General features: G+C 38.6%; 1 protein-coding gene across 2 annotated transcripts in view; it reads left to right on the forward strand.

Annotated features, from left to right (window-relative positions):
- The first annotated feature begins 14,111 nt into the window (after positions 1-14,111).
- The window catches only part of LOC127452297 (ras-associating and dilute domain-containing protein-like), an 86,844-nt gene continuing 85,455 nt past the window's right edge, over positions 14,112-15,500 (forward strand). For both annotated transcript variants that reach the window (XM_051717677.1, XM_051717678.1), the window contains exon 1: positions 14,112-14,639. In XM_051717677.1, the coding sequence (XP_051573637.1) occupies positions 14,512-14,639 (128 nt within the window). In that variant the 5' untranslated portion in view covers positions 14,112-14,511. The remainder of the gene's footprint in view (positions 14,640-15,500) is intronic.

Raw genomic sequence — 15,500 nt, forward strand, 5'->3', positions numbered from 1 at the left:
AATGGCATTTGAATGCATAATATTGAATAGATGAGAAAAACATTCAAGAATACCCTACCTTCCTTCATTATCTTAATATCTAACTAGATAGTAAAGTTTGAAGACAAACTTTATGTTGGCTTGACAAAGTCTTGTCTGAAAGTTTAAAATTTTTGTTTTGAAGAGTTGGAAGTTTGAAGGTCTTGCAGTCAGACAGACAGCCAGCTGCAAGAAGTCCTATGCAACCCTACCCCTTGCTTGTTTTTCTGAATGTCAAATTGGTTGCTAGGGGTAGCCCCATCTGGTTGCTAGGCAGTTACCCGGGTGATACCTAATGAGGCTTCTTGCTATCCTGAGTGAAATAAGTCAACTCGGAAGCCTCTACAATTTTCTGGTGCAGAGATATGTGTTTTGTTACTTGGTTGCTAGGGTAAGCCCATGTGGTTGCTAGGCAGTTACCAAGGTGATACTTAACATGGCTCCTTGCTATCCTGAGTGAAATAAGTCAACCCGGAAGTCTCTACGACATTCTGATCCTGAGACACCCATCTTAGTGATTTTGAATGGAAGTCAAAGGTGTTTGGTTGCTAGGGTGTGGCAAAGTAGTTTCTATGATGATACTTTAAGACTGATTGCTCACCCAATTCAGACAAGCAAAATCTCATGTCTGTAGGACATTCTGGTCTGAAGATATCACACTCAGCCCTTTTGAATGGAAGTCAAAGGGGTTTGGTTGCTAGGGTGCTCTAAATAGTTGCTAGGGCGTGGCTAAATAGTTTCCATGATGATACTTGAAGACTGATTGCTCACCCAATTCAAACAAGCCAACTCTCATGTCTGTAGGACATTCTGATCAGGAGATATCCATCTAAGCCATTTTGAATGGCAGTCAATTAGTTTTGGTTGCTAGGGTGCACTAAATTGTTGCTAGCTTGTATGCAGTTGCTAGGGTTTTAAAGTGATAGAGTGAAAGAAAGAATAAAAAGAGTGATATAAAGATATAAAAAGAAAGTGATGGAGTGATAGAAAGTATGAGTGGTGGAGTTATAGGATGTAGCTTGAATCCTCTAAAGGAGTTATTACAGGAAAAAAGTTTTCATACCTTGAATGGAAGTCAAAGAGACATGAGGCCTATTCGGAAGTCCTATACTGGAATACCGTAATTCTGATCAGTTAGAAAAGATATAGCACACTATTCAGGATTAGTCTGAAGGTCTGTGCCGAGTTTGGTGCATGTAGCTTAAAAGCTCTAGGAGGAGTTAGAGTCAGAAATGTTAGTCTCAGAAGAAGAAGAAGAAGAATAACTAGATTGAAAAGTTTGTGGACAAACTTTAGGTTGGCTTGAGAAAGCCTAGCCTGAAAGTTTGAAGTAGTTGTAAAAGCTTGAAGTTTGAAGGTTTAAGTTTGAAGTAGTTATAAGTTTAAGCAGTAGTTTTAAAAGTTCAAAGTTTAAAGATTATAAGACCATGCAGTATATCAGATAGATAGATAATGACCCTCAGATAAACAGACAGACAGACAGATAGATAGATAGATAATGACCCTCAGATAAACAGATAGATAGATGTGTTTTCTACTTGGTTGCTAGGGTGAGCTAATTTGGTTGCTAGGCAGTTACCAGGGTGATACTTAACATGGCTACTTGCCATCCTGAGTGACATAAGTCAACTCGGAAGTCTCTGCGATTTTCTGGTGCAGAGATATGTGATTTGTTACTTGGTTGCTAGTGTAACCCCATCTGGTTGCTATGCAGTTACCAAGGTGATACTTAACATGGCTACTTGCCATTCTGAGTGAAATAAGTCAACCCGGAAGTCTCTATGATGTTCTGGTGCAGAGATAGGTGATATGTTACTTGGTTGCTAGGCAGTTACCAAGGTGATACTCAAAAGGCAGCTTGCTACCCTTATTAAAATGAAAGCAACCCGAAGTCTCTATGATGTTCTGGTGCAGAAATATGTGATTTGTTACTTGGTTGCTAGGGTAACCCCATCTGGTTGCTAGGTAGTTACCAAGGTGATACTTAACATGGCTACTTGCCATCCTGAGTGAAATAAGTCAACCCAGAAGTCTATATGATTTTCTGGTGAAGAGATATATGATTTGTTACTTGGTTGCTAGGGTAACCCCATCTGGTTGCTAGGCATTTACCAAGGTGATACTTATCAAGGCTTCTTGCTATCCTGAATGAAATAAGTCAACCCGGAAGTCTCTACGATGTTCTGGTGCAGAGATATGTGTTTTGTTACTTGGTTGCTAGGGTAAGCCCATGTGGTTGCTAGGCAGTTACCAAGGTGATACTTAACATGGCTCCTTGCTATCTTGAGTGAAATAAGTCAACCCGGAAGTCTCTACGATATTCTGATCCTGAGACACCCATCTTAGTGGTTTTGAATTGAAGTCAATGGTGTTTGGTTGCTAGGGTGCTTTAAATGGTTGCTAGGGCGTGGCTAAGTAGTTTCCATGATGATACTTGAAGACTGATTGCTCACCCAATTCAAACAAACCAACTCATGTCTGTAGGACATTCTGATCTGAAGATATCACACTCAGCCTTTTTGAATGGAAGTCAATGGGGTTTGGTTGCTAGGGTGCTCTAAATGGTTGCTAGGGCGTGGCTAAATAGCTTCCATGATGATACTTGAAGACTGATTGCTCACCCAATTCAAACAAGCCAACTCTCATGCCTGTAGGACATTCTGATCAGGAGATATCCATCTAAGCCATTTTGAATGGCAGTCAATTGGTTTTGGTTGCTAGGGTGCACTAAATGGTTGCTAGGTTGTATGCAGTTGCTAGGGTGTTAAAGTGATAGAGTGAAAAAATTTAAAAAGAGTGATGGAGTGATAGATAGAAAGTATGAGTGGTGGAGATATAGGATGTAGCTTGAATCCTCTAAAGGAGTTATTACAGGAAAAAGACCTACCTTGAATGGAAGATCAGTTAGAAAAGATAGAGCACACTATTTGGGATTAGTCTGAAGGTTTGTGCCGAGTTTGGTGCATGTAGCTTAAAAGCTCTAGGAGGAGTTGAGTCAGAAATTTTAGTCTCAGAATAATAATAATAATAAGTTTAAATAGGATTTCAGAATGTTGGCTTTCTCAAGCCAACCTAATAATAATAACCTTAAATAGTAGATCAGTATGTTGGCTTTGACAAGCCAACATAATAAGCTTATGTAGTAGATCAGTATGTTGGCTCTCTCAAGCCAACATAATTACTTTAGTCGCTGTCTGATAGCTATAATGTATACAGCTCTGGAAAAAATTAAGAGACCACTGCAAAATGATCAGTTTCTCTGGATTTACTATTTATAGGTATGTGTTTGAGTAAAATGAACATTTTTGTTTTATTCTATAAACTGACAACATTTCTCCCAAATTCCAAATAAAAATATTGTCATTGAGCATTTATTTACAGAAAATGACAACTGGTCAAATGAACAAAAACAATGCTGTGTTTTCAGACCTCGATTAATGCAAAGAAAACAAGTTCATATTCATTTTTAAACAACACAATACTAATGTTTTAACTTTGGAAGAGTTCAGAAATCAATATTTGGTGGAATAACCCTGATTTTCAATCATAGCTTTCATGCACCTTTGCATGCTCTCTACCAGTCTTTCACATTGTTGTTGGGTGACTTTATGCCACTCCTGGCACAAAAATTCAAGCAGCTCAGCTTTGTTTGATTGCTTTTGGCCATCCATCTTCCTCTTGATCACATTCCAGAGGTTTTCAATGGGGTTCAGGTCTGGAGGTTGGGCTGGACATGACAGGGTCTTGATCTGGTGGTCCTCCATCCACTACTCCTCCATCCACACATTTATTGACCTGGCTGTATGGCATGGAGCATTGTCCTGCTGGAAAAAACCAATCCTCAGAGTTGGGGAACATTGTAAGAACAGAAGGAAGCAAGATTTCTTCTAGGATAACCTTGTACGTGGCTTGATTCATGCATCCTTCACAAAGACGAATCTGCCTGATTCCAGCCTTGCTGAAGCACCCCCAGATCATCACCGATCCTCCACCAAATTTCACAGTGGGTGTGAGACACGCTGGCTTGTAGGCCTCTCCAGGTCTCCGTCTAACCATTAGATGACCAGGTGTTGGGCAAAGCTGAAAACTGGACTCATCAGAGAAGATGACCTTACTCCAGTCCTCTATGGTCCAATGCTTATGGTCTTTTGCAAACCTCAGCCTGGCTCTTCATTGCTTCTCATTGAAGAAGGGCTTTTTTCTAGCTTTGCACGACTTCAGCCCTGCCCCTAGAAGCCGGTTTTGAACCATCCTCGTCATGCACCACCCCAGCTGACGTTTGCCATTTTTTTTGTAGGTCACTTGATGTCATCCTACGGTTGTTGAGTGACATTCGTATGAGTTGGCGGTCATCCCGGTCAGTTTTCGCCCTCTGCTGGTCTGTAGCTTTGTCGTCCCCAATGTCTGCTGCTTGACCTTGTTCTTATGAACCACCGTCTTTTACATTTTAAGGATGGAAGCAACCTGACGCTTACTGTATCCCTCTGCCAGTAAAGCCAGAATTGAACCCTTCTTTTCCTCTCTGAAAACTTTTCTTTTCAACTCTTTTCAGCATGGTCAATAGATATTTTTGATTCCAATTACTTTTGAGGGACTACTAGCACTGTTTTTGCCATCCAACTGGTCCTATTGCAAGAGGATAGTGATGACCACAGCAGTGGTTTTTATACTTTTCCTCATTAAATAAGATTTGGCTCAGGTGATCACCTAATCAGTACCTAATTAAGTAGAATAAGGTGTGCTTGTGTTGGAATTCAATAGACACTGGAATGGAATAGCTGCCATACATGTAGAGATGCTGTTTTGAGAAAAATTTGGAGTGGTCTCTTTTTTCCAGAGCTGTATGAACGCGCATTTGACCTGATCGCGCTTCATTCAGCCATATAAATTTGAGCTCTTGCGCAATTTAAAATTAGCGGTCCTTCGGAGTCAGACTCACTGACTGACTTTCTATCGCTGTCCTCAATAAATAATTACTTATGAATGTGAGGTTAACTATAGGCTAAATGTTATTGATTTGACTCATGAAATCAAAAAGAATATGATGTGTTAGTTTATCCGAGAGGTTTTCTGTTCATTGGCTACAACTGTAGAGAAAAAGAGATGTCTCCACTAAACTGTACGATAAGAAATTAACGTTAGCTGGTTAAGGGTAATTAAATGGTTTATTTGAATGTTTATTCAAATTTCTGATTTTAAAAACCCTCGATTGTGTTGGAGTCATTGGTTATTTGTAAGAAATTTCCTTTAATATCTGCATATTAATGGTGCTGTGGAAGTTTTTAGGAAAATGAAAAACAAGGCACAGTTTTCAGTGTTGAAGCACAGAAGGGTTGCAGAAAGAATATAGAAGTCTTCCAAAATGTGTTGTGGCTGATTTGGATGATTATACAATAATTATAATCCATTATAATAAATAATGAATTTATCCATGGCTTGACTATTTATTGAGGTTGCAGAAAGGATCCAGAAATTAAAAACGTACATTAAAGCTCTGTTCAGGGATTGATCTGGAAACCAAAAATTATTAGTTGGGGAAACTTACTTAGATTAATAATTATAGGCTAATGGTCATGATGATGATGATGTAAACTCGCTCTCTTCATAAAGAGGCAATAGCATAATATTAAATTACTATTGCATGTCGTTTAACATGATTGTTAACAATCACATTGACTGGCTGCTGCATTACACACTGCCTGGCCAAAGAAAAAGTTGCCGTTTGGATTTAAATGAGCAGATACTTAAGAGACTATGATTGGATCATTCTTGCATTGATTATTATGTTTCAAATGGCAGCAATTATTTTAACCCTAACTGATGCAGTGTGTAGCTTCTCATTTCTTAAACAACCATGTCGGAAGACGTATCCCATGGTCGTGGAAAAGATGTTACTGTGTTTCAGAAGGGGCAAATTATTGGCCTGCATCAAGCAAAGAAAACGACTAAAGAGATTGCTGAAATCACTGGAATTGGGTTAAGAACTGTCCAACACATTATTAAAACCTGGAAGGATAGTGGTGAACCATCAGCTTCGCGGAAGAAATGTGGTCGGAAAAAAATCTTGAATGATCGTGATCAGAGATCACTAAAACGCTTTAAGTCACATCATAAAAAATCAACAGTAGAACTCACAGCTATGTTTAATAGTGAAGGTACAATAGGACGAGAACTTACAAGATTGGTACTAAACAGCAGTGTGGCCACAAGAAAGCCACTTGTTAGTGAGGCTAATCAGAAAAAACGACTTCAGTTTGCTAGGGAGCATAAAGATTGGACTGTGGAGCAATGGAAAAAGGTCATGTGGTCTGATGAGTCCAGATTTACCCTATTCCAAAGCGATGAACGCGTCAGGGTAAGACGGGAAGCGCATGAAGCGATGCACCCCTCATGCATAGTGCCCACTGTTCAAGCCTCTGGAGGCAGTGTTATGATCTGGGGTTGCTTCAGTTGGTCAGGTCTAGGCTCAACCACGTTCTGCGGCAATAAAATGGAGTCAGCTGACTACCTGAATGTACTGAATGACCAGGTTATACCATCAATGGATTTTTTTCTTCCCTGAAAGCACGGGCATATTCCAGGACAACAATGCCAAGATTCATCAGGCTCAAATTGTGAAAGAGTGGTTCAGGGAGCATGAGGAATCATTTTCACACATGATTTGGCCACCACAGAGTCCTGACCCTAACCCCATTGAAAGTCTTTGGGATGTACTGGAGAAGACTTTATGGAATGGTTAGACTCTCCCATCATCAATACAAGATCTCGGCCAAAAATTCAAGCAAACCTGGACGAAAATAAATGTGATGTTGCATAAGGTTGTCGAAACAATGCCACGACGAATGCGTGCCGAAATCAAAGCTAATGGTGTTCCAACTAAATATTTGAGTATGCAATTTTATTTTTTTTGGCCAGGCAGTGTAATGTGACTGGGCAAATAAAAGCAGTTGACTGTAAACACGTTTCTACACGCTGCTGTTATCAGGAGTGCACAACAATGCATGCCTTAAATCATCAACAAGCAGCAGATGATGTTTGTTTCCCCCAGTTGTAATTCTGGTCTTAATATATTTATACCACCTCTGTGAATTAAATAGTCTGTACGCACATTTTCATTGTAAACCATATGACATTTCAGATGCTCCGCTTCTCCACGTTGAGAAAAAGCGCAATGTTTTTTATTATACTAAATTATGATAAAACAGCTGTACGCCTTCCACGTGGACTCAATCTTGGATGAATGAGAAACAAAAAAGTAGGAAAGAATTATTTTTCAGATTAACAATTTTTATTGATTCACATATTTGAACATAGAAAAACAAAACATATATACACAGAATCAACATTAACCCCCACTATTACCCCTCCCAATCCCACCTTGACCCCCAGCAATATCCTAGTGGTCATACATGATATAGACAAACACACACAAAAAAAAAAATTATATATATATATATATATATATATATATATATATATATACTGATGTAATATCTTGAATTACATAAGGCACACTCTTGTGTCTCTAGATGCAGATTTGACGTTTTTTAGAATCCTAGCCCACTCTCCCTCCTCCAATTCCAAGTTTAAATCTTTCTCCCACAATCTCTTGAGAGAAGTTGAAGCTCCGTCCCCCAGGCTCTGAATTAGCAGGGAGTAATACACTGATGCCTCATGACCATTTCCAAAAGCAGTAATCACCAGTCCCATAGTATCTGCCACTTTAAGGGGGTGTATGCTACTCCCAAAAATATTACAGAACAGGTGTCACAGCTGTAAATACCTATAAAACTGAGATCTGGGGATCCCAAAATGTTGAACCAAATTTTCAAAGGATCTCAACACACTGCTTTCATATAGGTCACCGAGTGTAGTAACCCCACTCACAATCCACTCTGACCACAGAAAGGGGACTTATTAATACATAATTTGGGGTTCAGCCATAATCTCGAGGCAACATTTAGATAAATATCCGAATTAAACACTCTGGACACTTTTGTCCATACTGAGTGCAAATGTGAGATAACGGGGTGTAATTTAATTTCTCCAGTTAGTTTGATAGAAAGGCTTTGCAATGGCACAATAGGGGCAAGAACTTCCTGTTCAATACAAAACCAGGGAGGGGCTCTTTCAGGTGGAAGCGACCAATGAGCCAAATGTCTGAGACCGAACACATAATAATAAAACAAAATCTTGGGTAGGACTAGCCCACCTTTGTCAATCGGCCTATGCAGCTTACTGAAATGTAATCTGGGCGCTTATCATTCAAATTAAAGACTTCGCTATGCTATCAAATTGCTTGAAGGAAGAGAGGGGGACATCTACAGGGAGAGACTGTAGCAGGTAGTTGAATTTTGTAATACAATTCATTTTAATAACATTAACCTTCCCAATCATCGATAAATGTAATGAAGCCCACCTGCCTACATCGCTCGAAAACCTTTTTATTAAAGGGTCAAAATTAACACTAACTAAATCAGCCAAATTTGCTGGGAATAAAATACCCAAATACTTAATGCCCTGTTTGGGCCACAGGAAGGCGCCCAGCTGGAAAGCCGTTACTGGGCAGTATGCCATAGCTTTGGATATAGACCATTTGACTCTGTATCCTGAGAACTTAGAAAAGGAATTAATAATTCTGTGGAGGCAAGGCATAGATCTAGTAGGGTTGGAGACAAATAATAAAATATCATCTGCGTAAAGCAGAAGCTTATGGCCATTACCTCCCGCCATCACCACTGGAAAATCATCCTCCTTTCTTATCGTGGCTGCTAATGGTTCCAGGGCAAGACAGAATGGGGAAAGAGGGCAAACCTGCTGGGTGCCCCTATCCAGAGTAAAATATCTGAAATTAATCCATTTGTTTGTATCGCCGCTGCCAGGTGTCTATAAAGCAACTTAATCCATCCAATAAACGTACTCCCAAACCCATACATTTCCAAAATCTTAAAAAGAGAATCCCATTCTACCATATCAAACGCCTTTTCGGTGTCAAGTGAGATGGGAGTGACTGGAGTCTGATCATTCGCCACTGACCACATGATATTGATGAAACGCCTAATGTTATCAGAAGAGCTGTGGCCCCGAATAAACCCCACCTGATCTATATGTATAAGAGATGTCATAACTTTACTTAATCGATTAGCCAAAATTTTTGCCAATATTTTAATGTCTTGCTGGATCAGGGAAATTGGATGGTAACTCTTGCACTCATTTGGATCTTTGTCCTTTTTAAGAATCAGACTGATCTGGGCTTGTGTCATGGTTGGAGGAAGTTTTCCCTTCTTTAATGATTCAGTATAAACTTCTAACAAAAGTGGAGCCAGTTCTGTAGCATAAGATCTAAAGAAAATTCAGCGGCAAAGCCATCTGGCCCCGGAGCCTTGTCTGTAGGCAGGGCCTTAATTACCTCACAAAGCTCCTTCAAGGTTATCTCAGAATCCAATTTAAGGATTTCTAAAGGTTCTACAAAGTTTCTAATATCTTCATCAGTAGACGAAGACGTGGAACTATAGAGATCAAGATTAAAAGCATTATTAATATCAATGGCTGAGGTAAAAATTTTACCACCAGCAGATTTCACTGAGGGAATGGTAGAAAAAGACTCTCTATGTTTTATATATCTAGCCAAAAGCTTCCCTGCTTTGTCCCCCGACTCAAAGTATGACTGTCTTGCCCTGAATAGCCAAAACTCCACCTTCCACGACAAAATAGTATTATATCTGTATTCCAATCAGGTCAATTCTCTGAAGCCATCAGGCGACATTCGGTGCTTCAGCTCTGCCACTGGGAGAGAGACAATCCACTCATATTAACATTTGACATTGTGAAATATAAGAAAAAATAGTTTGTATGTCAAAAACAAAATTATAAAGAGCACATTCCAACATAAGTGCAATAATCAAACCCTGAACTTCCCCCAGAACCAAACAAACTGAAAAAAGAAAAACGTGTGCATTTTCCCCGTGCTCGACAGTGCCAACCGGCATCCATCCCTCTAAACTCAAACAGTCCAGGTATGCCTATGAGAACCCCCGTGACAACTTTGCCGTCGGATTGCTCAAGTCCGGTGTTTCTATACAAATTTTGTTAGACAGAATTACATAACAGAAGAAAATCTATAAAACAAGCTCCAGCCACTAGCGGAACCAGCACACACACACACACACAAAAAAATGTCCATTCAGTTGCCTCGGACAGTCAAATGAATGCTCAGTGAGCCGGCTGTTCATGAGTGCAGCAGATGACATAATCCTTCCAATGTCCTGCAAAAAATACTCCACATAACAAACTCCATCCAATAGGAGTCATAAACACAAGGAACTTGCAGATTCATTCACAACTGTCCCGAAGGAGTGTTATTCCACAAAACACGCAACCTCTGGAAAGCTAATCCTTAAATCTTTTCAAAATGAAACTATGCCTGTATAAGGACGACAAATTCATCTGGAGTTTAAGAGGGCAATTCTAAATAAACAAATGCTGCTCCTTGCTGTTGAATTCTATTTTTATGTTAAATATTTAATGTCTGATAATATATAGAAATTATTCTGAATATATATATATATATATATATATATATATATATATATATATATATATAGAATATTATATACATAGAACATTATTATTTTGATTTAAATGGGGGGTGCAGTGGGGTGGCCATTGTTTTTAAAGGGGGGCCACAGCCACCCTTGGAGGCGCCACTGGTTTACCCTGCTATCGTTTACTTATGCATTCTAAACCTGGATATGTAAAAAGGGTCCATTTCCTATTTATAATACATTTCTTCGTTTTTTAGCCGTTTCGCTAATTTCAACTACAGAAAACCCAGAGCTTTGAATGGACCTGTGATGAGGAGGAGGGCGTGGCCGGACCGTGAGGGTGTACGCCTAGTGCTGAGTTGCCCAATCAGTGGGAGAGAGATAAAGAAGAAGCCAGGGATGCCAGAGAGAGAGAGAGAGACACGCAGCAGTGTTCGTGTGTGTGTGTTGTAATGTTTCAGTTCAGCGTTTGTGTCAAATTAAAGTCTTGTTGATTGTTAATCCGGTTCCCGCTTCCTCCTTTCCCGATGAACAAGAGGCTTGTCTGCCACACTGGTGCCGAAACCCGGGATTGGAGGAAGACGTGCCGTCAGAGAGCCCTCGCCACTGACGGAGGATCGCGACTCCGAGGAGAGGATTGGTCTGATGGTACTGGAGCGGTTCGCCAGGAGTCAGAGGAGCCCGCAGCCGTCCGCCAGGAAGCGGAGGAGCTGTTGCCGTCTGCCAGGGGACGGAGGAGCCCGCTGCCGTCCGCCAGGTGACGAAGGAGCCCGCTGCCGCTTCTGCCTTCTTTAACAATGTAAATGTTCCAATTTAAAAACTATTTTGTGTAAATTGATAACATTGTACTTTGTAATATATTACACTGGAATCCGTTTTAAAAAATCAGTTATCGTAGCTGCAATAAGGCTTCTATCACAGCTGCTGGGTGAGTAACAGAAAATTTGGCCTGTTTCTCTCTTCTTACTGATGTTAACCAGCACTGTATATTTTTATCTTTTGCAAAGCTGTGAAAGCATAATTGCTGATTTTTTTCTTTTGCTGCTGGAGCACACGGGTAAGCAAAAATGTAATTTGCTGTGGTCCCCATTCACCGCCTTAAAGATGTGTGAAAAGGGTCCATACATTTAAAGGTGCTGTAAGCAATTTTAGCTGTTCTAGAATTTCCACAAACTTTAACCACTGGATTAGCAACACTCCTTTTTCCAAATCTCTGCATTTCAAAGATATATATTTAAGCAATATCACATGAGCAAGAGTGTGATATGGCCCTATATCAGCTGAGTGTCGTAGGCAACCACAGCAGTGCTGATTTAGGGCCATATAGCATGATTGCGAGTGTAATATTGCTTATATTCAACAGTTCAATGAATAAGTAAATTTGAAAGAATTAGGAAAAAATTAGTACGGTCACAAAAAACGCATTGTGCGTGGAACTACTTTCTTACGCAACGGATCAGAATCTGCTGTTGCTGGTTCAAACCAAATGATGCGTCCAAGCCTCTCAAAAACATAACTTCAAAACTACTAGTATCACAGCTTGGGCTGTTTCTAACATGTTATTGGAGAAACAAGGGTGTGTGTGCGTGTGTGTGTGTGTGTGTGTGAGAGAGAGAGAGAGAGAGAGAGATGGAGCGTGTGTGATCACCTGTTGATGATGCTGTAATCTGTTAGCTTTCTGAAGATAATTTCATTTTGGTGAAATGCATCCTATTTTCTCAGTGGAAAAATAGCCATCCAAGCAGGGGTATTCCTGAAAGGGCGGGCCGCTATTTTCAGTTTTTGCCCTTTACAGAGACCGATATGGTTTCTTCGGGTAGTTTTTATTTTATTTTATGTGTGTGCTTTTAAAAAGAATTATTAAAAAAAATCATTAAAGTTTTGAAGTGTTGTTCAGCGCTTGTCTTTAAGAGCTCCTTGGTCAGGATGAATTGCCTTTTGCTAGTGGATTTAAAGTTGTATGTCAGGTGCCATTCCTTACAATTTAAAGATTTGAACAATTACATTGTGACGTTGGGTGTTCAATTGTGGATTCGGCTTTCTGAAGCGCCACTGGAGTAATACCCAGTCTCATGGAAACAGCTGCATAGTAGCTCGTAACTTTTGAATGCTTTTCTCTGTAAGAGTCCTGTGTGAATTGTGTGCTCTGCCGTTAGAGGGCGGACTCCACACATTTCTCAAGTCTGGAATCGAAACTGGGCTTACTGTTATACACAAACATTCTCTGACATTTTTTTTTTTTTTTTGTGTGTGTGTGTGTGTGTGAAGGCTTTTATGACAACACAAAGAGATGGAGTGCATATTTTACATTGCTGAGCCCTTTCACATCCAGGGCAAGGGAAATCCTCTCCCACCCTTCCCTTTTCCTTACACATCTGATCAAATCTTCCGCCTGTCGCCTCATATTCACATACAGCAATTCATGATCACTGCTGACATCCGTGTTTTAAAGCATTCGTGTGTATTTACATGAATGATAATAACCGTGTCAGTCATTTCAAGTGAATCTATACTACCTCTTTAAATGTATTAAATCAGCTCAAGACGAACACGAGATTGCCCAAATACTATTTTCTATTCAGAAATAGCAATACAATTTATATAGTTTATTTGTATTGTAAATGATAATTTCTATTAATTTTTTATTATTATTAATATATATTATAAATTATTAATTTTATTTCATCATTAAATAATTAAGGATTTATAACTTGTTTATTAATTATACATGTCACATTGTTAATAATAAAGTGTTATCAACGTTGTTTATTTATTTATTTGTTTTATTATTATATTTTATTTATTTATTTATTTTTTTTTAGAAATGGTTATGATCACCCGGTGGCGAAATTACGAATCAAATTGGGTTAACGAAGAAGTGTCTGGGTCATATTCCATCCCAAAATCAAAATCAAAATAAGATGTGATATTTTGAATAAAGAGCGCCTGTTTTGAGAGCATTTTCCACCCAAATTCTAATTATTGTATTATAAAAATATCTCGCATTACTGTTTTAGTAATATCATCCTGTTTTTTTTATTTTTTTTTTTAAATACTTTAAAATTAAAAAAACGTATAGATACTAAATATACGAATAACAAATGCAAACAAATACTACAATGATGTATCGTTAAAATGTAAACTAGTACTGTAATGACAAAGATTTTGCATTACAATAGATTACTGACAGTTCAGGAAGGGGGATCAAAATGTGCTAAATTGTAATGAAAACAATATATATATATATATATATATATATATATATATATATATATATATATATATATATATATGTCTTAAAAATCGGCTTACTTTTATGCAATTTTTATTTTTTATTTTTATCTTTTTGTGCTGACAATGACATATTACCCGGACATTTTTTGTGACAGTTTTCCTGAGATTAGCTCATTAATTGGCGTTTTCGAGCGTCCACTCCTGGTCCAATCATGTATTCTAATTAATATTCATGAGCTAAACCTTCACCATTGTTGGAATGGGTTTCCGCTGCTGGTCGTGACGTCAGTGTAGGCTAGTAGCGCTGAACTTTTTCAAACGGGACACACACACAGCGGAATTGGTGTGTTACTCGGACAACTCGCTTGAGACTTTAGACATTGAGCGATGAAATGAAGTTATTTTGCTGTCGTTTAATATAAGATTGTAAATTGTTTAAAGTGGACCGGACAGTTAATCAACATTATTTAATGGCAAAGCGGATACTGTCTTTATAAACGTCACAATGGAATATATTTATGAAAGCGATCAAAGGACAGCGATTCATATTTGGAGGCAGGACGTGCAATGATGTTTAGGACTTGAAGTTACTATATTAATTACACTAAAGTACAACATGTGTTGCGCTGTCACGAGATATTTTGGCTGCACGAGGAGCTCACAGAGAGTAAACACCTGAATTATACCATATATTTGCAATATTACGCGTTTTAAAATGATCTCGGAGGAGAGAAGCGATTTTATCTCTAAACAAGCTCTCGGCTTTCCTGTTGGATTATTGATCCGCTCACCCAAGAAGCGTCTGGCAAAGCTGGGCAGAAAGACCAGCAATGGATCTGTACAGTAAGATATTAAGACACTCATGCACGAACTTTAATACACTTTAATCTGGATTAATCATTTTCTCATATAATGTGTCATCAGATACTAAAGTAATGTGTACTGTCATTTTAAATATTTGTTATGAACAAATCTAGCATTCAACTTTTATTAAGGATAAATTGAGAATACAAAATGGTTTCAAACAAATGATCAGATCCACTAACTGTCAGCAATGTCTAATTTGGGTGATGGAATTTACATGATGTTTGTGACTGCATATATAAGCACAGTAACCAAAAACTAATATATATATATTAGTTTTTGGTTATTGTGAACTTATATATTATTGGAACTTATAGCAGGTATAGAAAGAAGATCCTCTGGATGAAGACAGACTCATTACCTAATTTTATAAATGTTTTCATAAATACAGTGCCTATAGAAAGTCAACATCCTTCTCATTTGTCACATTACACCCTGGAAATGTAAATAAATTCAATCGAGCCTTTTCCAGCTGTATTAACACATTATAACCTTCAACATTAAAGTGAAAATAACATGTAAAACAATTCTGAAAAATTACAAAACATTTATTAGTAAAATACCTGGTTTAGATAAGTGATCAGGCCCCGAAGAGTGACCACTACAAACTTGCTCAGGTGCAACCAATCACCTTTCAGATCACATACCTGGATAATTGTCTCCCACCTGACATCAAGTGGTTTCGATTACTTAAGAATAAAACCATCTGTAATGAATTCAAGAATTCACCATGGGTTTCAAAAGGGCTCTGGGATAAAATTGTGGAAAGGCACAGGTTAGGAGAAGGGTACAAAAAGATTTCAAAGGCTTTAACTATCCCTCTGAGTACCGTTCAGAGCA

The sequence above is a fragment of the Myxocyprinus asiaticus genome, chromosome 14 (genome assembly GCF_019703515.2).
Source record: "Myxocyprinus asiaticus isolate MX2 ecotype Aquarium Trade chromosome 14, UBuf_Myxa_2, whole genome shotgun sequence".
In the NCBI taxonomy this organism is placed as follows: Eukaryota; Metazoa; Chordata; class Actinopteri; order Cypriniformes; family Catostomidae; genus Myxocyprinus; species Myxocyprinus asiaticus.